The 21943-nt window shown below is 44.2% G+C and overlaps 2 protein-coding genes across 5 annotated transcripts in view; one reads left to right on the top strand and one right to left on the bottom strand.

The window, feature by feature from the left end:
* Nucleotides 1-3588: 3588 nt before the first annotated feature.
* On the top strand, nt 3589-11601 carry LOC135549597 (gasdermin-E-like). Of its 2 annotated transcripts, XM_064979706.1 has the most exons (10): nt 3589-3818; nt 4001-4193; nt 4726-4906; nt 5422-5530; nt 5674-5832; nt 6690-6823; nt 6978-7167; nt 7238-7308; nt 7597-7851; nt 9095-11601. In XM_064979706.1, exons 1-9 carry the CDS (start codon nt 3608-3610, stop codon nt 7828-7830), a joined length of 1482 nt encoding a protein of 493 aa, XP_064835778.1. In that variant the 5' UTR covers nt 3589-3607; the 3' UTR covers nt 7831-7851; nt 9095-11601. The 2 variants fall into 2 exon arrangements, with proteins under 2 accessions (XP_064835778.1, XP_064835777.1); XM_064979705.1 differs by having other exon boundaries at nt 7597-11601.
* The window catches only part of LOC135549595 (protein PALS2-like), a 50003-nt gene continuing 39030 nt past the window's right edge, over nt 10971-21943 (bottom strand). For all 3 annotated transcript variants that reach the window (XM_064979703.1, XM_064979702.1, XM_064979704.1), the window contains 9 exons: nt 19835-19987; nt 19306-19533; nt 17852-17983; nt 16096-16192; nt 14141-14209; nt 13752-13913; nt 13007-13209; nt 12588-12716; nt 10971-12370 (listed from right to left, as the gene is read on the bottom strand). In XM_064979703.1, the coding sequence (XP_064835775.1) occupies nt 12194-12370; nt 12588-12716; nt 13007-13209; nt 13752-13913; nt 14141-14209; nt 16096-16192; nt 17852-17983; nt 19306-19533; nt 19835-19987 (1350 nt within the window). In that variant the 3' untranslated portion in view covers nt 10971-12193. The remainder of the gene's footprint in view (nt 12371-12587; nt 12717-13006; nt 13210-13751; nt 13914-14140; nt 14210-16095; nt 16193-17851; nt 17984-19305; nt 19534-19834; nt 19988-21943) is intronic.

The raw sequence follows: 21943 nt of genomic DNA on the forward strand, positions 1-21943 counted from the left end.
ACACCGGGCGGACACCTGGTAAATGTGGTCTCTTATGGTCAATCTTCCAATGATATGCCTACAAATACGTCACAATGCTCCAGACACCTTGGGGAAACAACAGAAAGGGCTGACTCACTCCTCTCGCATTCACAGCCATATAAGGAGACAATGGAAAACGGAGCCTCAAAAATCCTGCTCATTTCCTGGATGCCGTTTCATCTTGGTTTTGCCTGTAGCTCACGTTCTAGGGCACGCACAGAAAATATCTTTGCAGTTCTGGAAACGTCAGAGTGTTTTCTTTCCAAAGCTACCAATTATATGCATAGTCGAGCATCTTTTTGTGACAAAATATTGTGCTTAAAACGGACACGTCTTTTTATCCAAAAATGATATAGCGCCCCCAGAGTTTCAACAGGTTAACAGCTCTTTGGTCTTGGCCATAGTGGAGTTTGGAGTGTGACTGTTTGAGGTTGTGGACAGGTGTCTTTTATACTGATAACAAGTTCAAACAGGTGCCATTAATACAGGTAATGAGTGGAGGACAGAGGAGCCTCTTAAAGAAGAAGGTACAGGTCTGTGAGAGCCAGAAATCTTGCTTGTTTGTAGGTGACCAAATACTTATTTTCCACCATAATTTGCAAATAAATTCATTAAAAATCCTACAATGTGATTTTCTGGATTTTGTTTTCCTCATTTTGTCTGTCATAGTTGAAGTGTACCTATGATGAAAATTACAGGCCTCTCATCTTTTTAAGTGGGAGAACTTGCACAATTGGTGGCTGACAATACTTTTTTGCCCCACTGTATATACTGTTATGTATAGTTTAATTTTTGTTTATTGATGTGTTCATGCAGGGTTCATCTGCAAAAGAGACACTGGCCTCAGACTTCCTGCTTAAATAGAGGATCAATAAAATGTACCCATTCATTTCTATTTTGCACAAAATAATCTGAAACACAAACAAAATTAACTGCAAATACATCCAACAAGTTTATAGAGTCACAAGCGTGCTAGCAATATGGGACCAAATAAAACACGTTTGACTATTTTATTGACACCACCCTTGATCCAGTCACTGGCTTTATCAATGTGCATTGAGGACGTCTTCCCCACAGTAACTGTACGTACATACCAGAACCATTCGCACTGAGCTAAAGGGTGGAGCTGTCGATTTCAAGGAGTGGGACTCTAACCCGGAAGCTTATAAGAAATCCCGCTATGCCCTCTGACGAACCATCAAACAGGCAAAGCATCAATACAGGAGTAAGATTGAATCATACTACACCGGCTCTGATGCTCACCAGATGTGGCAGGGCTTGTAAACTATTACAGACTACAAAGGGAAGCACAGCCGAGAGCTGCCCAGTGACACGAGCCTACCAGACGAGCTAAATAACTTCTATGCTCGCTTCGAGGCAAGTAACACTGAAACACGCATGAGAGCATCAGCTGTTCCAGATGACTGTGTGATCACGCTCTCCACAGCTGAACAGGTCAACATTCACAAGGCTGCGGGGCCAGATGGATTACCAGGACGTGTACTCGAGCATGCGCTGACCAACTGGCAAGTGTCTTCACTGACATTTTCAACATCTCCATATCTGAGTCTGTAATAGCAACATGTTTTAAGCAGACCACCATAGTGCCTGTGCCCAAGAACACAAAGGTAACCTGCCTAAATGACTACCGACCAATAGCACTCACATCTGTAGCCATGAAATGCTTTGAAAGGCTGGTCATAGCTCACATCAACACCATTATCCTAAAACCCTAGACCCACTCCAATTTGCATACTGCACCAACAGAACCACAGATGATGCAATCTCTATTGCACTCCGCACTGCCCTTTCCTACCTGGACAAAAGTAACACCTAAGTGAGAATGCTATTCATTGACTACAGCTCAGTGTTCAACACCATAGTGTCCTCAAAGCTCATCACTAAGCTAAGGACCCTGGGATGAAACGCCTCCCTTTGCAACCAGATCCTGGACTTCCCGAAGGGCGCCCCCCAGGTGGTAAGGGTAGGTAACAACACATCCGCCACACTGATCCTAAACACGGGGGCCCCTCAAGGGTGTGTGCTCAGTCCCCTCCTGTACTCCCTGTTCACTCATGACTGAATGCCCAGGCACGACTCAAACACCATCATTAAGTTTGCTGATGACACAACAGTGGTATCCCTGATCACAGACAACGATGAGAGCCTATAGGGAGGAGGTCAGAGACCTGACCGTGTGGTGCAAGGACAACAACCACTCCTTCAATGTGATCAAGACAAAGGAGATGATTGTGGACTACAGGAAAAAAGGAGGACCGAGCATGCTCCTATTCTCATCGACGGGGCTGTAGTGGAGCAGGTTGAGAGCTTCAAGTTCCTTGACGGCCACATCATCAACAAACGAACATGGTCCAAGCACACCAAGACAGTTGTGAAGAGGGCAAGGCAAAACCTATTCACCCTCAGGAGACTGAAAAGATTTGACATGGTTCCTCAGATCCTCAAGGTTTTACAGCTGCACCATCGAGAGCATCCTGACGGGTTGCATCACCAGCTGGAATTACAACTGCTCGGCCTCCGACCGCAAGGCACTACAGAGGATAGTGCGTAGGGCCCAGTCCATCACTGGGGCCAAGCTCCCTGCCATCCAGGACCTCTATACCAGGTGGTGTCAGATGAAGGCCCTAAAAGTCATCAAAGACTCCAGCCACTCAAGTCATAGACTGTTCTCTCTGCTGCTGCATGGCAAGCGGTACCGGAGCGCCAAGTATAGATCCAAGAGGCTTCTAAACTGCTTCTACCCCTGCTTCTACCCCGACTCCTGAACATCTAATCAAATAGCTACCCAGACTATTTGCACTCCCCCCCCCTCCCCCTTCTAAGCTGCTGCTACTCTCTGTTATTATCTGTGCATAGTCACTTTAATAACTTTACCTACATGTACATATTACCTCAATTACCTTGACACCGGTGCCCCTGCACATTGACTCTGTACCGGTACCCCCTGCATATAGCCTCCACATTCACCTTGTACCGGTACCCCCTGTATATAGCCTCCACATTGACTCTGAACCGGTACCCCCTGTATATAGCCTCCACATTGACTCTGAACCGGTACCCCCTGTATATAGCCTCCACATTGACTGAACCGGTACCCCCTGTATATAGCCTCCACATTGACTCTGAACCGGTACCCCCTGTATATAGCCCTGCTATTGTTATTTACTGCTACTCTTTAATTATTTGTTATTCTTATTTTTTGTTGGTATTTTCTTAACTGCATCGTTGGTTAAGTGCTTGTATGTAAGCATTTCACTGTTGTATTCGGCACATATGACAAATACAATTTTGATTTTATTTGATAAAGATTTCCAATAATGACTGTATTAAATAAATAATTCAAATTATGAGCAATATTGTATGCTCCAAAAAATTGCTAAATTATGTTATTTTCCACTAATACAATTGCTCAAATAACATTTTTGGGTCAACACCTGTAAGAAGGTAGTAGTCAAAATTGGACCTGTTAAGAGGGTCCTCTTACTGTAGTGTTTGAGGTGTTTGTGTGTAACTGTGTCTCCACCTTCCTACAGGTGTTGGCCCTGCCCCCCCCCCCCTACAAGTGATGTTTGCCAAGGCAACCGCAAACTTTGTCCGTCAGATCGACCCGGATGGAACTCTGATCTCTGTCTCCCGCCTTAACGACTCAGACAAATTGGTTCCCATGGCACTGGTCGTCAAGCGCAACCGTTTCTGGTTCTGGCAACAGCCCAAGTACCAGCCCTCTGGCTTCACACTCAGTCACCTGTTGTTAGGAGACAAAGAGCTCACCCCAGGTACAGTAGAGCCATGGTTACTCCTCAAACACCTCACATTTCATATTTTGCCCATACAAAGCTGTCTGAAACATATCTGGCCGTTCATACCTTACACATCTGACTTAATCCTGCTGTCTGTCTGTCTGTCTGGTCTCGTCTCTACTCTTCCTACGCTCTTGTCTCTGTGCTTGATCTCTCAGACGTGTCTGAGTCAGACTTCCTGTCCTATGAGGGGAGGTTTGGAGACAACCTGAGTGGGAAGCTGGACGCCAAGGCTGGGAACGTCAGTGTCAACGTGGAGGGGGGGGGCTCCTCCAAGCTCCAATCATCATTCAGCAAGCTGAAGAAGCAGGATGTTGATGTACAGAAGCTACTGCTAGCCTCCAATGACAGGTGGAGTGTTGTAACAATGTGCAAATAGTTTAAGTACAAAAGGGAAATAAATATGGGTTGTATTTAGAATGGTGTTTGTTCTTCACTGGTTAACCTTTTCTTGTGGCAACAGGTCACAAATCTTGCTGCTGTGATGGCACACTGGTATTTCATCCAATAGTTATGGAAGTTTATCAACAATCTCTGTCTCTCTCTCTCCCCCTGTCTCGATCTCTCTCCCTCTTTCTTTCTCTCAATTCAAAGGGCTTTATTGGCATGGGAAACATATTTACGTTGCCAAAGCAACTGAAATAGATAAGAAACAAAAGTGAAATAAACAATCAAATTCAGTTAACATTACACTCACAAAAGTTTCAAAGTCATTTCATATGTAATACTATGGCTATGTAAAGGGTTATAACGATGTGCAAATAGTTTGTGTCTCTCTCTCTATCTCTGTTTATGTTTCCTTCCTCACACCAGACCCAGTCTCTCCAGTTGTCTTCATGTACATCCCTTTCAACCTCTTTAACCTCCCTCTCTATGTGTGTAGGGTGGTGGACATGCAGCACGTTCTAGTGCAGCAGTGTCAGAAACATACGGAGGTGTTTGCTGTGTTGAAGGAGAGGGTCCTAACCACCACCCCCTGCTCCATCTCAGAACAGGTCCAGGAACAGGGCACCTGCCAGAGGGTTCTGGGACTACTGGGCAACCTGGGGACACATGCTGTACAGGTGGGTTATTATACTTGTCTGTCAGATGTGTGTTCTTACATATTATTACATGTTATTAAATGTGTGTATACACTACCATTCAAAAGTTTGGGATCACTTAGAAATGTCCTTGTTTTTGAAAGAAAAACCTTTTTTTTGTCCATTTAAAATAACAAAATCGATCAGAAATACAGTGTAGACATTGTTAATGTTGTAAATGACTGTTGTAGCTGGAAACGGCTGATTTTTAGGCGTACAGAGGCCCATTATCAGCAACCATCACTCCTGTGTTCCAATGGCACATTGTGTTAGCTAATCCAAGTTTATCATTTTAAAAGGCTAATTGATCATTAGAAAACCCTTTTGCAATTATGTTTGCACAGCTGAAAACTGTTGTTCTGGTTAAAGAAGCAATAAAACTGGCCTTTTTAGACTCGTTGAGTATCTGGAGCATCAGCATTTGTGGGTTCGATTACAGCCTCAAAATGTCCAGAAACAAAGACCTTTCTTCTGAAAGTCGTCAGGTGTGTTTGCAGGAGAATGGCAGTATAGAGATGGACAGTAACGTTTCCTTGGAGATTCCCCCTCTCACTGTCATCGCCTACAGCCTCATAGAGCTAGAGGTCAGGAAAGACGGACACTATGGTGAGTGTGTGTCTGTGTGTAGTTGTATCATGAAAGGCTGTGTGTGACGTGTGTGACCTACTGCTATAGGTACTATTACATTGCGGTTCTACATGGTGAATGAATAATTGTCTTTCGTTCTCTTTCTCTCTCTGTATTGTCAGAGCTGTGTCTCCAGCATGGTACTCTGGGAGGATTCGAGACAGACTCTGCGAGGACCTCGCCGTCCCAGGATTCCTTTGATGCCCTGTGTGTAGTGGACGGGCTGGAGTGGATGGAGAAGGAGATTCCTGAAGGAGCACCACTCAGCACACTGCAGAAAAGTATGTATTTCTTTGTCCATCCAGCCACTCATTCATTCATTGCTGATCCAGGTCAGTTGATAATTGAGTGCCCTTTATTGTTGACATTGAGATATACAGCAGTTGATTTGACCAACATGTGTTTGTGTGATATTGTGTCAATATATAAAACAGGAAGGGAAATCTGTTGACAGCTATTCCACAGAAGAAATTGAGAATTGTCTTCTTCTATTCATCAAATAAATGTCACGCCCTGGTCTTAGTATTTTGTGTTTTCTTTATTATTTTGGTCAGGCCAGGGTGTGACATGGGTTTATTATGTGATGTGTTTAGTCTTGTTTTTTTTTTTGTAGGTATTGGGATTGTGGTATAGTGGGGTTTTCTAGAAAAGTCTATGGTTGCCTGAAGTGGTTCTCAATCAGAGGCAGGTGTTTATCGTTGTCTCTGATTGAGAACCATATTTAGGCAGCCATATTCTTTGTGTTTCGTGGGTGATTGTTCCTGTCTCTGTGTTAGTTTTCACCAGATTAGGCTGTTTAGGTTTTCGTGTTACGTTTATTGTTTTTGTATTGTTCGTGTTTCATCTTCATTAAAGATGAATTAACCACGCTGCATTTTGGTCCTCCTCTCCTTCGACGGAAGAAAACCGTAACAATAAATGATATTGAGAGAGGAAGTGCAGTGCTGAGTAACTTTGGATAAAATATTTAATGTAATAATTGTGATTTACGTTGTGATTTTTCACACAGAAACAGACTGAGAGGAATTTCTCAGCATTATTTAGTGGTCTGTTCGTTCTGTCGTCAGTGACGTGTCATCAGAAAAGTGAGCCTAAGAGTCAAGCTCTGATTGGTTATTTATCTCTCTTTCCCCTACAGACTTGCAGGGGTTGGACTTGGAGGTCTATGCAGGTCAGTTAGCAGTTCTCCCAGAGTCGACCCGGTTAGCTCTGTTCCAAAGACTCCTGGAGGTTCTAGTGGACAGAACCACACTCTCGGTTCTGGAACACATGGTAAGTGTCACAGGGCCCAGGGCCAAATGTAGTGCATTATAAAGGTATAAGGGGGCCATTTCAAATGCAGCCCTTGTCTGATGGCATTGTTTGGTGGAGTTTTTAGACCAGGCACAGTCATATCTGACACAGAATGATTCTCTCTCTCTCTTAGTTGGAGGGGTTGTGCAGAGGTGAGGAACCTGACCCTGCAGAGGTAAAGCAATTAGCTGTGACTCAAAACAAATCTGTTTTCGCCCTATTGGACCTGATCCAGAAAGGCCCAACCAATGAGATACAGGCTGACAGAGCCTCCGCCTCCCCTCACCTGACCGCCACTCATCTGCTGGTCAGCGCCTTGGAGGGTGAGTGTATGTGTGAGTGAGAGTGAGAGTGTGTTGCATTCTCTAACCCCTGTGTGTTGCATTTCTGTAGCGTTGCCTGAAGCTGCTCTGACTCTGCTGGGAGAATCTAGCCCTGATTTCCTGGAAGCTCTCAACACTCTGGTCAGTATGATTTTATTCACTAATAGATTCACTAGAAACTTTAAACGACTCACCATTTAATACTGAAGCACTCAACCCTCTGGTCAGTCTGATTCAAATCACTTTATGATTCATGATTCATGAGTGACTTTATACAACTCACAATTCACTATTCCTGATTCACAAATAAGGCTTTGATAGGAATACTCTGGGCAAAACATGGACTGAAATAATGAATCAGACACGGGTCATTATCTCTTCCACTGTAGACCCTATAACTCTTACCAACCTGCGTTGTCTGTCCCACAGGTGACCAAGCTAAAGGTAAACAGTCAGTCCCTCCCCCTTGAGTCGCTGCCCCTCCCACTACAGGATGAGGGGGCATTCCATTGGGCAGAGCAGCTCCTCTTCTCCTCCAAAGTGACGCTGCGGAGAGAGACTGACAGGCTGTGGGCGGAGACAGGAAGAAAGCCAGGAATGTTTCCATTGGTCATGTGCATCGCTGTGCAAGGACTGACATCTCTGTATACTGGGAAAGGGTAGCATGCATAGATGGATGGATGGGTATGTTTAAAATGTATTACGTTTTATAAATTCCAGTGCATCGCTTGTGTGTTTGCCCTATATACAGTCGTGGCCAAAAGTTTTGAGAATGACACATATTAATTTCCGCAAAGTTTGCTGCTTCAGTGTCTTTAGATATTTTTGTCAGATGTTACTGTGGAATACTGAAGCATAATTACAAGCATTTCATAAGTGTCAAAGGCTTTTATTGACAATTACATGAAGTTGATGCAAAGAGTCAATATTTGAAGTGTTGACCCTTCTTCTTCAATACCTCTGCAATCCGCCCTGGCATGCTGTCAATTAACTTTTGGGCCACATATTGATTGATGGCAGCCCATTCTTGCATAATCAATGCTTGGAGTTTGTCAGAATTTGTGGGTTTTTGTTTGTCCACCCGCCTCTTGAGGATTGACCACAAGTTCTCAATGGGATTAAGGTCTGAGGAGTTTCCTGGCCATGGACCCAACATATCTATGTTTTGTTCCCCGAGCCACTTAGTTATCACTTTTGCCTTATGGCAAGGTGCTCCATCATGCTGGAAAAGGCTTTGTTCATCACCAAACTGTTCCTGGATGGTTGGGAGAAGTTTCTCACGGAGGATGTGTTGGTACCATTCTTTATCCATGTCTGTGTTCTTAGGCAAAATTGTGAGTGAGCCCACTCCCTTGGCTGAGAAGCAACCCCACACATGAATGGTCTCAGGATGCTTTACTGTTGGCATGACACAGGACTGATGGTAGCGCTCACCTTGTCTTCTCCGGACAAGCTTTTTTTCTGGATGCCCCAAACAATCGGAAAGGGGATTCATCAGAGAAAATGACTTTACCCCAGTCCTCAGCAGTCCAATCCCTGTACCTTTTGCAGAATATCAGTCTGTCCCTGATGTTTTTCCTGGAGAGAAGTGGCTTCTTTGCTGCCCTTCTTGACACCAGGCCATCCTCCAAAAGTCTTTGCCTCACTGTGAGTGCAGATGCACTCACACCTGCCTGCTGCCATTCCTGAGCAAGCTCTGTACTGGTGGTACCCCGATCCCGCAGCTGAATCAACTTTAAGAGACGGTCCTGGCACTTGCTGGACTTTCTTGGGCGCCCTGAAGCCTTCTTCACAACAATTGAACCGCTCTCCTTGAAGTTCTTGATGATCCAATAAATGGTTGATTTAGGTCTTACTAGCAGCAATAACCTTGCCTGTGAAGCCCTTTTTGTGCAAAGCAATGATGACGGCACGTGTTTCCTTGCAGGTAACCATGTTTGACAGAGGAAGAACAATGATTCCAAGCACCACCCTCCTTTTGAAGCTTCCAGTCTGTTATTCAAACTCAATCAGCATGACAGAGTGATCTCCAGCCTTGTCCTCGTCAACACACATGTGTTAACAAGAGAATCACTGACATGATGTCTGCTGGTCCTTGTGTGGCAGGGCTGAAATGCAGTGAATGTTTTTTGGGGATTCAGTTAATTTGCATGGCAAAGAGGGACTTTCATCTGATCACTCTTCATAACATTCTGGAGTATCTGCAAATTGCCATCATACAAACTGAGGCAGCAGACTCTGTGAAAATTAATATTTGTGTCTTTCTCAGCCTACAGCCATGACTGTACACTCAATGAATTATGTATTTCTGGAGACACTTATAAAAAGCTGTAAAAGAATATACTCCAGAATAGATTTTCAGAAACGTTAATGTGTTTGGAAAGAAATTGAAAGCCTTTGTGATTGAGTCGACATACCATTTACTGTAAACGGCGTCTCCACTAAAGCAGGAGAATTGCCTTAAAATGTAAAGCTGAACTTGTGCAATGCGGATTGAATAGAGCTCTCGCAGTATATTACCTCTACATTTAATGTAGAAGTGTTTAAATATATTCTATTCTTATTTACAATAAAAGTGACTCAAATGACACAATGCATAATTTTGTACTGAAGAATGTTTGTTTCAAATGCTTGTTTTGTTTTTCACGTTTTGTGTTTGCTTTTCATGTATTGTGCAATTGATGTGTATATAGTTACAGGTAACTGCCAAAATAAAGGAAACATCAACATAAAGTGTCTTAATATAGCATTGGTCCACAGCAATCCAGAACAGTTCCAATGTGCCTTGGCATGATTTTACAAGTGTCTGGAACTCTATTGGAGGGATGCGACACCATTCTTCCACCAGAAATGTCATCATTTGGTGTTTTGTTGATGGTGGTGGAAAACGCTGTCTCCGGCGCCGCTCCAGAATCTTCCATGAGTTTAATTGGGTTGAGATCTGGTGAATCAGACAACCACGGCATATGGCTGACATTGTTTTCATGCACAACAAACCTTTCAGGCACATCTTGTGCCCTGTGGGTGGGGGCATTGTCATCCTATGGGGGCATAGCCATGGTAGCCTAAATATCCAGCATTTTTATACATGACCCTAAGCATGATGGGATGTTAATTGCTTAATTAACTCAGGAACCACACCCGTGTGGAAGTACCTGCGTTAAATATGCTTTGTATCCCTGTTTCTATTATCTTGGCAGTCACCTGTCTATTGCCTCTAAGACAGGAAGTCAAAGCATATTGCTATTTGTGTAAGATCATAAGGCTTTTAATAATATCAATATGTTGCATTTCATCATTTCACAGTTCTACGTAGTTGCAATGCTGCCACTAAACTATGCATTCTGTGTTTTTAATCAAATGTACTGTATATTTATGAACCATCCATTGTCTCTGAATGGTGTTAAATATGAACTAAACACAGCCATTACCCAAAACAACAAAGGACAAATACTTTCCAGATGATTTTCTGTCAATTTAATGTAACAATGAATTGCTTTAGAGATGTGTTTTACAACACAAGGTTGTTGTAGGACACCAGTTGGGACTTTGTTCAGAATGACCACAGAAAACAGTCAGAATATAGTATTTGGGTTACAGCTCAGGAGGGCTTTGGTGCTTTGACACCGGAGGAGGGCTTTGGTGCTTTGACACCGGAGGAGAACTGTGGGAGACACTGGAGGAGGCCTTTGGTGCTTTGACACCGGAGGTGGACTGTGGGAGACACTGGAGGAGGCCTTTGGTGCTTTGACACCGGAGGAGAACTGTGGGAGACACTGGAGGAGGCCTTTGGTGCTTTGACACCGGAGGTGGACTGTGGGAGACACCGGAGGAGGCCTTTGGTGCTTTGACACCGGAGGAGGGCTTTGGTGATTTGACACCGGAGGAGAACTGTGGGAGACACTGGAGGAGGGCTTTGGTGCTTTGACACCGGAGGTGGACTGTGGGAGACACTGGAGGAGGTCTTTGGTGCTTTGACACCGGAGGAGGGCTTTGGTGCTTTGACACCGGAGGAGGGCTTTGGTGCTTTGACACCGGAGGAGGACAGTGGGATAGTATTGTTTCGTGCCACATCAACTAATTAAAAAAATGTAAAGCACCTTACATACAGATCAGGGTAGATGGTGAATGGTAAAAGCAGGATGTAGTCTGTTCAATATAGAAAACGCAAAGCAAAGGATCACGGGAGACGAGTCACTAAGCTAAAAATGATCATAGCCACAAAAGACAGTGAATCCTACGGTAGTAAAAGAAAAACGAAGAAACACTTAAATGCTGATATTCAATAGTACAATGTAAAGTATAAAGCTCTTTCCCTTTCATTCTCTTTGTAGGATGTGTGTGAGAGAGATACTCAGACAAGTTCATTTTTGCTGAGGTCAAAATTCTGAAGAGGTAAATACAAACGTCAGGGGGTAGCCTAACAGTACACTGTAGGGTATTTGGGGGGGGGGGGGTCTACGACAATCACAGGATTCGGTCTGAGACACACTAGTTGTCATAGCAATGACATGCGCCGTAAAAAGGTTTCCTTGGCAACACTGCTCAGAGTTCTGGAATATTGCATAGTGTCTCATCTTCATTCTTGACCTGTGTTGATATAGCAATAATAAATAGTCTTTCTAGAGCAGTCCCCAGATAAGAGAAAACATCATTCGTTCTCAGGGATACAACTACAAAAAAAAACGTAATAACAAATCAATTAAAAAATATGGCTCAAATGTTTGGCCTTGATGTTTATTTTTTCATGTTTTTGAATTCCAGGTTGGTATGAATAGAAAGATTGTTCATAAAAAGTTACAAAATACCAAAATATATAAGAAGTCTTTCACTTCGAGTTTCCTGAAGAAAACAGTTGCATTGTGTGCAGGAAGTAAGGAGAGAGGAGGAGGCGCTTGGTTTAGTTGGTTTCCCCCCCATCAAAGTACCACAGATTACCAACCCCCTTTCTCATGTCCTTTCCCCTGCCTCGGTGGTTGAACACACACGGTCAACTTGACCCAGTCAGACAGTGTCCGGTTGGGGTTCAGTAGACCCAGTTAACGGGGACCCACTGTGGTTCGGAGCAGAGTTTGTCGACGGCAGCCTGTAGCGTCTCGAAGGCGCGGTCCAGGTTGTCGTTGGTGATGATGAGGTCGAAGTAGTGGTTGTATGCCCTCTGGATACGAGCACTCTCATCAACAGTCTTCCTCAGATCCACATCCTGACAGAGACAGAGGGTGAGTGTGTGTGTGAACCTTACTGTGATGCAGTATGGGTAAGTACACTATGTGAGTGTTGTATGTTCTAGCAAGATAATGTTCCATAAAAACCTGTGTTACGCCCTAAAATCATATTACAATGGAAGGACACCAGAAAGCAACATGTGAAAATACTCTAGGAATAAGTGGCTGTGTCTATGTCCAGGAAAAGGTCCTGACCGTGAGTTGTTTGGTGGTGATTCCAGCGTCCACCGTAGCTTTGTGCATGGCCTTGAGCGTCTCAAACTCTGGTGCTGCGATGAACACCACATACGGCATGAACTCTGCTGTCTTTAGTACCTTCAGAGCCTACTATCCAGACAGAGAGAGGGTCAGTGAACCAGCTAGAGATGACAAAGACATCCAAGAGAGAGACAGACATCTATAGACAGACATCTGCAGACAGATATCCAGACACACACAGACAGGAAGGCAGGCTGACATCCACAGGCAGGCAGACAGACAGGCAACCACAGGCAGACAGGCACATATGTACAGTATCTCATACTAGGATTCTATCTGGAATTGAAAGGTGTTGTTTTACTGTAAAGCTATGTTGCACTTTTTAAATGCACTACAACGTTTGATTTGATTGTGACCTGTGGGTTGACGTCCAGGATGCAGGTCCGTCTCGTGTCCACCACCTCGTGGATGGAGTCCATCTTGGTTCCGTAGAGGTTCCCGTCGTACTCGCCGTGCTCCAGGTAACGGCCCGCTTTCACGTCCGCCTCCATCTCCGTCCGTGTTACGAACTGGTATGAGTTACCGTCCAGCTCATCGTCACGGGGACGCCGGGAGGTGACTGAGGGAGGAGCGGTGGGTGGAGGAGAGGAGCGACAAGAACAGAGAGACAGAGAGAAGCGAGAGGGAGGAGAGATAAGAAAAGAGAGAGAGAGAGAAGAAAGAGGGAGGAGAGATAGAGAGAGAGAAGCGAGAGGGAGGAGAGTTAAGAAAAGAGAGAGAGAGAGAGAAGAAAGAGGGAGGAGAGAAGAAAAGAGAGAGAGAGTTAGAGAGAAGAAAGAGGGAGGAGAGATAAGAAAGAGCGAGACAGAGAGAAGCGAGAAGGAGGAGAGATAAGAAAAGAGAGAGTTAGAGATAAGAAAGAGGGAGGAGAGAATAAGAGACAGATGAGAGAGAATGCACATGAATGAATGGAGCATTGGGGGAAGCTCACGAGTCAGTCTGACTTAAAACATTCAAATGAAACATTCTATTGGGTTTCTGTCTGATCTGACAGAGAGTACTGAGCATACAGTGGTCCATTAGGTTCTGGGTGGGGGGGGGGGTTCTAGCATAGAAATAGAATTAGAACAGTAATTACAACAGTATGGGTTGCAGACTCACAGGGGATGGTGGTTCCAAAGTGTGTTGGGTTGAGGACCACCAGTCGGTTCTTGAGGCTACGGCGGCCCACCCCCTGCGCTCCAATCAGAACCAAGGTCTTCCTCTGGAACGGGGGCATCTTGGCCACCTCCTCATAGATCTGCAGCTCGTGCCTATCAAACTCTACTCTCAGCCAACCACAGAGAGGAACACAGGAGAGTTAGCCAATCAGACAGGAGAATGTAGAGTTGTCAGTCAATAAGGGAAGGGAATGTGGACATAAACAGTCGATCAGTAAATGGGGAACTACACAAGTCAGGAAGTAAAAGAGTGAGCCCCAGCACAAACAACCAATGACAAGAATGAGCCATGACAGATTTAGCCAATGAGAGAAGGGTATGAATTCTTACCTGCGTTCCTGGCTGTTAGGTACATCATTTTCTTCTTTTTCTTTCCAGTTATTGTACCACACAGGATCCCTGTTGACACACGTCAGTACATATCAATACACATCAGTACACATCAACGCACATCATTACACACCAGTACACATTAATACACATCAGTACACATCAATACACATCAGTACACATCAACACACGTCAGTACACATCAGTACACATTAGTACACATCAATACACATCAATACACATCATTATACATCAATACACATCAACACACACCAACACACACCAATACACGTCAACACACATGAACACACATGAACACACAATACAATACACATCAATACACACATCAATACAAGTGCAAGCAAGTCTTCCCTATCTGTCTTTGCATCTGAAGGCCACAAGGGGGCAGGCTCAACCCATTCTAAGGTAACAATCTATTAAATCATTATGACTTCATTGGCTGGCCTCACAGTTTAAAGACAAACTAAACTATTTCAAGTAAGTGCTCTCCACTGTCAAGGATGTGTCATGGAAAAGGTCCTCTCAGAGTTGCTCAGAGTATGAGCCAGTCAGCTCAGTTCAAATCAAATTATATTCATCACATGCTCTGAATACAACAGGTGTAGACTTTACCGTAAAATGTTTATTTAAGAGTCCTTTCCCAACAATGCAGAATTAAAAAGTAAGAACAATTTGAAATGCATTTCTAAATAAACAGTAACTGAATAAAATATCAATAAAGATACTATATAGATAGAGTACTGGTAGAGAGTCAATGTGCAAGGGCACCGTGAAGTATGGTAGATGTAGGTAGGGGTGAAGGTAAAGTGACCTAGGTAGGGGTGAAGGTAAATCACGATAGATAATAAACAGAGTAGCTGCAGCGTATGTGCAGTGTGAAAGTGTGTCTACGGGTGTGTGGTGTCAATATGCATGTGTGTGGGTGTGCGGTGTCAATATGCATGTGTGTGGGTGTGTGTGCGGTGTCAATATGCATGTGTGTGGGTGTGTGTGCGGTGTCAATATGCATGTGTGTGGGTGTGTGTGTGGTGTCAATATGCATGTGTGTGGGTGTGTGTGTGGTGTCAATATGCATGTGTGTGTGTGTGTGTGTGTGTGTGTGTGTGTGTGTGTGTGTGTGTGTGTGTGTGTGTGTGTGTGTGTGTGTGTGTGTGTGTGTGTGTGTGTGTGTGTGTGTGTGTGGTGTCAATATGCATGTGTGTGTGTGTGTGTGTGGTGTCAATATGCGTGTGTGTGTGTGTGTGTGTGTGGTGTCAATATGTGTGTGTGAGTGTGTGTGTGTGTTTTAGTGCTGTAGGATGCAAATTTCAGTTTGAAAAAGCTAGCCTTTGCCTTCCCAACTGACTGTGTGTATTGGATCCTGACTTCCCTTAAAAGTTGCATATCGCGTGGAATATTCGATACTAGTGCAGTGCGCCACAGGGTGTTTTTGTGCTGGTCAGGGGCAGTCACATCTGGAGTGAAACAAGGGCTATATCTGTTCTTAGTTCTAACATTTTTGAAAGGGGCATGATGGTGTGTGTGTGTGTGTGTGTGTGTGTGAGTCCAGTGAGTGTGCGGGTAGAATCCAGTGAGCTTGCGGGTAGAGTCCAGTGAGTGTGCGGGTAGAGTCCAGTGAGTGTGCGGGTAGAGTCCAGTGAGTGTGCGGGTAGAGTCCAGTGAGTGTGCGGGTAGAGTCCAGTGAGTGTGCGGGTAGAGTCCAGTGAGTGTGCGGGTAGAGTCCAGTGAGTTTGCGGGTAGAGTCCAGTGAGTGTGCGGGTAGAGTCCAGTGAGTGTGCGGGTAGAGTCCAGTGAGTGTGCGGGTAGAGTCCAGTGAGTGTGCGGGTAGAGTCCAGTGAGTGTGCGGGTAGAGTCCAGTGAGTGTGCGGGTAGAGTCCAGTGAGTTTGCGGGTAGAGTCCAGTGAGTGTGGAGCAAAGAGGAAAGTAAAGCCTACCTGAGCCGTCAATGTCTCGTGGGACGAAGGCTTTCCTCTTCTCCTCCAGAAACTGACTGGGGATCAGTCCAGTGGCTCCACCAACCACATGACATGCCTAATAAAGGACAGAGCACATCAGATGTCAGAACCAGTCTCACTCAACTAGTAGAAATCAGTATACGACCTGTAGAAATCAGTATACAACCAGTAGAAACTAGTATACGACCAGTAGAAACTAGTATACGACCAGTAGAAACCAGTATACGACCAGTAGAAACCAGTATATGACCAGTAGAAACTAGTATATGACTAGTAGAAATCAGTATACAACTAATATAAATCAGTATACAACCAGTAGAAACCAGTATACGACTAGTAGAAACCAGTATACAACTAGTAGAAATCAGTATACAACCAGTAGACATCAATATACAACCAGTAGAAACCAGTATACGACCAGTAGAAACTAGTATATGACTAGTAGAAATCAGTATACAACTAATATAAATCAGTATACAACCAGTAGAAACCAGTATACGACTAGTAGAAACCAGTATACGACTAGTAGAAATCAGTATACGACTAGTAGAAATCAGTATGCAACCAGTAGAAACCAGTATACAACCAGTAGAAACCAGTATGCAACCAGTAGAAACCAGTATACAACCAGTAGAAACCAGTATACGACCAGTAGAAATTAGAATACAACCAGTAGAAATTAGAATACAACCAGTAGAAATCAGTATACAACCAGTAGAAACCAGTATACAACCAGTAGAAACCAGTATACGACCAGTAGAAATTAGAATACAACCAGTAGAAATTAGAATACAACCAGTATAAATCAGTATACAACCAGTAGAAACCAGTATACAACCAGTAGAAATAGTATTCAACCAGTAGAAACCAGTATACGACCAGTAGAAATTAGTATACAACCAGTAAAAACCAGTAAAACAAGGGAGCCGCTGGTTCAAAAACCCAAGCCGACAAGGTGAAAAATCTGTCCATGTGCCCTTGAGCAAGGCACTTAACACTTATTTGCTCCAGGGGCCCGATACTTCTATGGCTGACCCTGTAAAACAACACCTATCATACTACTATGACTGACCCTGTAAAACAACACATATCATACTACTATGACTGACCCTGTAAAACAACACCTATCATACTACTATGACTGACCCTGTAAAACAACACCTATCATACTACTATGTCTGACCCTGTAAAACAACACATATCATACTACTATGACTGACCCTGTAAAACAACACCTATCATACTACTATGTCTGACCCTGTAAAACAACACATATCATACTACTATGACTGACCCTGTAAAACAACACATATCATACTACTATGACTGACCCTGTAAAACAACACATATCATACTACTATGTCTGACCCTGTAAAACAACACATATCATACTACTATGTCTGACCCTGTAAAACAACACATATCATACTACTATGGCTGACCCAGTAAAACAACACATATCACTGCACCTATCCAGTGTATGTGACAACAAAACATAGTATTTACTATTTATAGAAACCAATAAAAAACCTGTAGACAGTAGTAACATATTTAAAACCAGTAGAGGCCAGTACAAACCAGCAGAGTACAGTGAACAACCAGTAGACAACATTAAAAACCAGTACATAAAAACAGTTAGTTGTTGTTTTTGAGGATGTGGTCTGTAAATGTGTGGTGTGGATGTATAAAATCTAGTGGAGGAGAATGTCCTCCAGAAACACGTCATCATCATCACCTGCCACCAGTTGGGGTCCTCTCTGTTGACAATCTGAAGGAGGTCCCCCCTCTTGAAGCCAATTCCCGCCTCTCGACATGGGATCAGATGGTCATTGGCTGGATCGTAGTCAAAGTGTGGTTGCACGTACACCTGAGAAAAGGGAGGTATGATGGTAATCAATGGTGCTTCTACAAACAACCTAAAACTATATGAAGTCAATCTGAGTCTCTCTATTTGCAACCGCTAGGTAGATAATGTTGGTGTAATGATTTGCGTTTTGAAATGTTAGAGATTAGACTGAAGTATTCGTTTAAAACAGAATTAAAGGGCAACTGAACGCAAAACAATACTTCTCAGGTTGAAAATGGCCAATGTGGCATTGATATTAGTCAGAAACATTTATTCCAGTGCCAAAACATACTAAAAAGTGTAAGAATATTTGGATCAGTACATTCCAAAGTCAGTATATTCCAAAACTGAGTTGTGTGAGATTTGTGAAATTGAGGTAGTCAAGACTTAGCCCACTGGATACAGACATCAATTCAACGCCTATTCCACAAGGTGGAAACAACGTTGATTCAACCAGTGTGTACCCAGTGAGAGCTCCATGAGGGTTGGGTTTGATTCAACCAGTGTGTACCCAGTGGGAGCTCCATGAGGGTTGGGTTTGATTCAACCAGTGTGTACCCAGTGGGAGCTCCATGAGGGTTGGGTTTGATTCAACCAGTGTGTACCCAGTGGGAGCTCCATGAGGGTTGGGTTTGGATTACTGCACCAAACTAGTCAGCTGTAAAACTGCTTGACTAAAACCTCCTTGGCAAAAACTGTACAATTTATTAGATTGCGTGATTTATTTGAGATGAATTCTGACTATTTTAAGGAAGAAGTAGTGGCTTTATTGTTGCTGTGGTGACTTAAGGGGGACAAATTATTTTTTCCTTCATCAATCTACACACAATACCCCATAATGTCAAAGTGAAAACAGGTTTTTAGATTATTTATTTTTTACAAATGTATTCAAACTTTTAAAAAATAAATACCTTATTTACATAAGCTTTCAGACCCTTTGCTGAGAGAGAGAGAGACAGAGAGACAGAGAGACAGAGAGAGAGAGAGAGAGAGAGAGAGAGAGAGAGAGAGAGAGAGAGACAGAGACACAGAGAGACACAGAGAGACACAGAGAGAGACAGAGAGAGAGAGAGACAGAGAGACAGAGACAGAGAGACAGAGAGACAGAGACAGAGAGACAGAGACAGAGAGACAGAGACAGAGAGACAGAGACAGAGAGACAGAGAGAGACAGAGAGAGAGAGAGAGAGAGAGAGAGAGAGACAGAGAGAGAGAGAGAGAGACAGAGAGAGAGAGAGAGAGAGAGAGAGAGAGAGAGAGAGAGACAGAGAGAGAGAGAGAGAGACAGAGAGACAGAGAGAGACAGAGAGAGACAGAGAGAGAGAGAGAGATATGTTTGTGTACCTGTGGTGGGGCAGGTGCATCTCTATAACTCGGCAGTATCTTCAGAGTGATTCCTCCGCTGCAGTCCTTCAGCATCTCCTGCAACTCAGTGGGGTTGTTCCCTACGTCCCGCCCATTCACTTCCTTTATGATGTCACCCACGTGTAGCAGACCCTGCCTGTCAATCATTCCTCCGTGGAGGATCCGAGCGATGACCAGCTCCTCCTTCTCCACTCTGAACGTCACTCCCTGAGAGAGGGAAGGAACGGAAGGTCAATGAAATCATATTACAGAGATGCAGAAACACACACAAACAACCTAATATGTGCACATACACACTCCCCCTCTGACTCCCTCTGACTCCTTCTGTCTCCCTCTGTCTCCCTCTGACTCCCTCTGACTCCCTCTGTCTCCCCCTGTCTCCCTCTGTCTCCCTCTGACTCCCTCTGACTCCTTCTGACTCCTTCTGACTCCTCTGACTCCCTCTGACTCCTTCTGACTCTCTCTGACTCATTCTGACTCCTTCTGACTCCCTCTGTCTCCCTCTCACCAGTGGTTCTCCAGCCTTCTTCCGGATGCCGATCATGCGTACAGCGTCGGCCTGCATTAGAGCACTGTTCACCAGCGCCTCATTGGACAGCTCTGCTGGGGGCACAGCCTCATAGCACTTAGAGGCTACCATGTCGTGGGCCTCCAGGAGGGACTGAGAGAGAGAGCGAGAGAGAGAGAGAGAGAGAGAGAGGATGAGGAAGACAGGTAGAAGGAGAAGGGAAGATGGGAGGGAAGAAAAACATTGAGGTTATAAATTGTGTTCGTTGTCTTGAGCTGCAAATTTGAATTTGTGTTTTAAATCATGAACACCAGTCCCTTTCTGACGTAAAACAAAAAATATTAGGCACCACCAAAATAAATGTCCCACATACAATTACAGGGATGGAACCATTTATCTTAAACCCCAAACCCTCCCTCACTCCTTCCCAGTTCTATTCTCTCCTTCTCCTTGGAGAAGCTGGCAGGAGGTGTGTGTGTAAGGGCTGACAAAGGGGAGAAACACAGCCGAGTTTAAAGTGGAGAAACACAGCCTAGTTTAAAGGGTAGAAACACAGCCTCGTTTAAAGTGGAGAAACACAGCCTAGTTTAAAGGGGAGAAACACAGCCTAGTTTAAAGTGGAGAAACAGCCTAGTTTAAAGGGGAGAAACACAGCCTAATTTAAAGGGGGAAAACAGCCTAGTTTAAAGGGGAGAAACACAGCCTAGTTTAAAGGGGAGAAACACAGCCTAGTTTGAAGGGGAGAGAAACACAGCCTAGTTTGAAGGGGAGAGAAACACAGCCTAGTTTAAAGGGGAGAGAAACACAGCCTAGTTTAAAGGGGGGAAACAGCCTAGTTTAAAGGGGAGAAACACAGCCTAGTTTAAAGGGGGAAAACAGCCTAGTTTAAAGGGGAGAAACACAGCCTAGTTTAAAGGGGAGAAACACAGCCTAGTTTGAAGGGGAGAGAAACACAGCCTAGTTTAAAGGGGAGAGAAACACAGCCTAGTTTAAAGGGGAGAAACAGCCTAGTTTAAAGGGGTGAAACACAGCCTAGTTTAAAGGGGGAAAACAGCCTAGTTTAAAGGGGAGAAACACAGCCTGGTTTGAAGGGGAGAGAAACACAGCCTAGTTTAAAGGGGAGAGAAACACAGCCTAGTTTGAAGGGGAGATAAACACAGCCTAGTTTAAAGGGGAGAAACACAGCCTAGGTTGAAGGGGAGAAACAGTCTAATTTAATTAAGGGGGAGAGAAACACAGCCTAGATTAAAGGGGGAAAACAGCTTAGTTTAAAGGGGGGAAAACAGCCTAGTTTAAAGGGGAGAAACACAGCCTAGTTTAAAGGGGAGAGACACAGCCTAGTTTGAAGGGGAGAGAAAAACAGCCTAGTTTAAAGGGGAGAAACACAGCCTAGTTTAAAGGGGGGGAAACAGCCTAGTTTAAAGGGGGGAAAACAGCCTAGTTTAAAGGGGAAAAACACAGCCTAGTTTAAAGGGGAGAAACACAGCCTAGTTTGAAGGGGAGAGAAACACAGCCTAGTTTAAAGGGGAGAAACACAGCCTAGTTTAAAGGGGAGAAACAGCCTAGTTTAAAGGGGAGAAACACAGCCTAGTTTAAAGGGGAGAAACACAGCCTAGTTTGAAGGGGAGAGAAACACAGCCTAGTTTAAAGGGGAGAGAAACACAGCCTAGTTTAAAGGGGAGAAACACAGCCTAGTTTAAAGGGGAGAAACACAGCCTAGTTTAAAGGGGAGAAACACAGCCTAGTTTGAAGGGGAGAGAAACACAGCCTAGTTTAAAGGGGAGAAACAGCCTAGTTTAAAGTGGAGAAACAGCCTAGTTTAAAGGGGAGAAACACAGCCTAGTTTAAAGGGGAGAAACACAGCCTAGTTTGAAGGGGAGAGAAACACAGCCTAGTTTAAAGGGGAGAAACACAGCCGAGTTTAAAGTGGAGAAACACAGCCTAGTTTAAAGGGGAGAAACACAGCCGAGTTTAAAGGGGAGAAACACAGCCTAGTTTAAAGAGGAGAGACACAGCCTAGTTTAAAGGGGAGAAACACAGCCTAGTTTAAAGGGAAGAAAAACAGCCTAGTTTAAAGGGGAGAGAAACACAGCCTATTTTAAAGGGGAG

This window comes from Oncorhynchus masou, chromosome 12 (assembly GCF_036934945.1).
Source record: "Oncorhynchus masou masou isolate Uvic2021 chromosome 12, UVic_Omas_1.1, whole genome shotgun sequence".
NCBI lineage: Eukaryota > Metazoa > Chordata > Actinopteri > Salmoniformes > Salmonidae > Oncorhynchus > Oncorhynchus masou.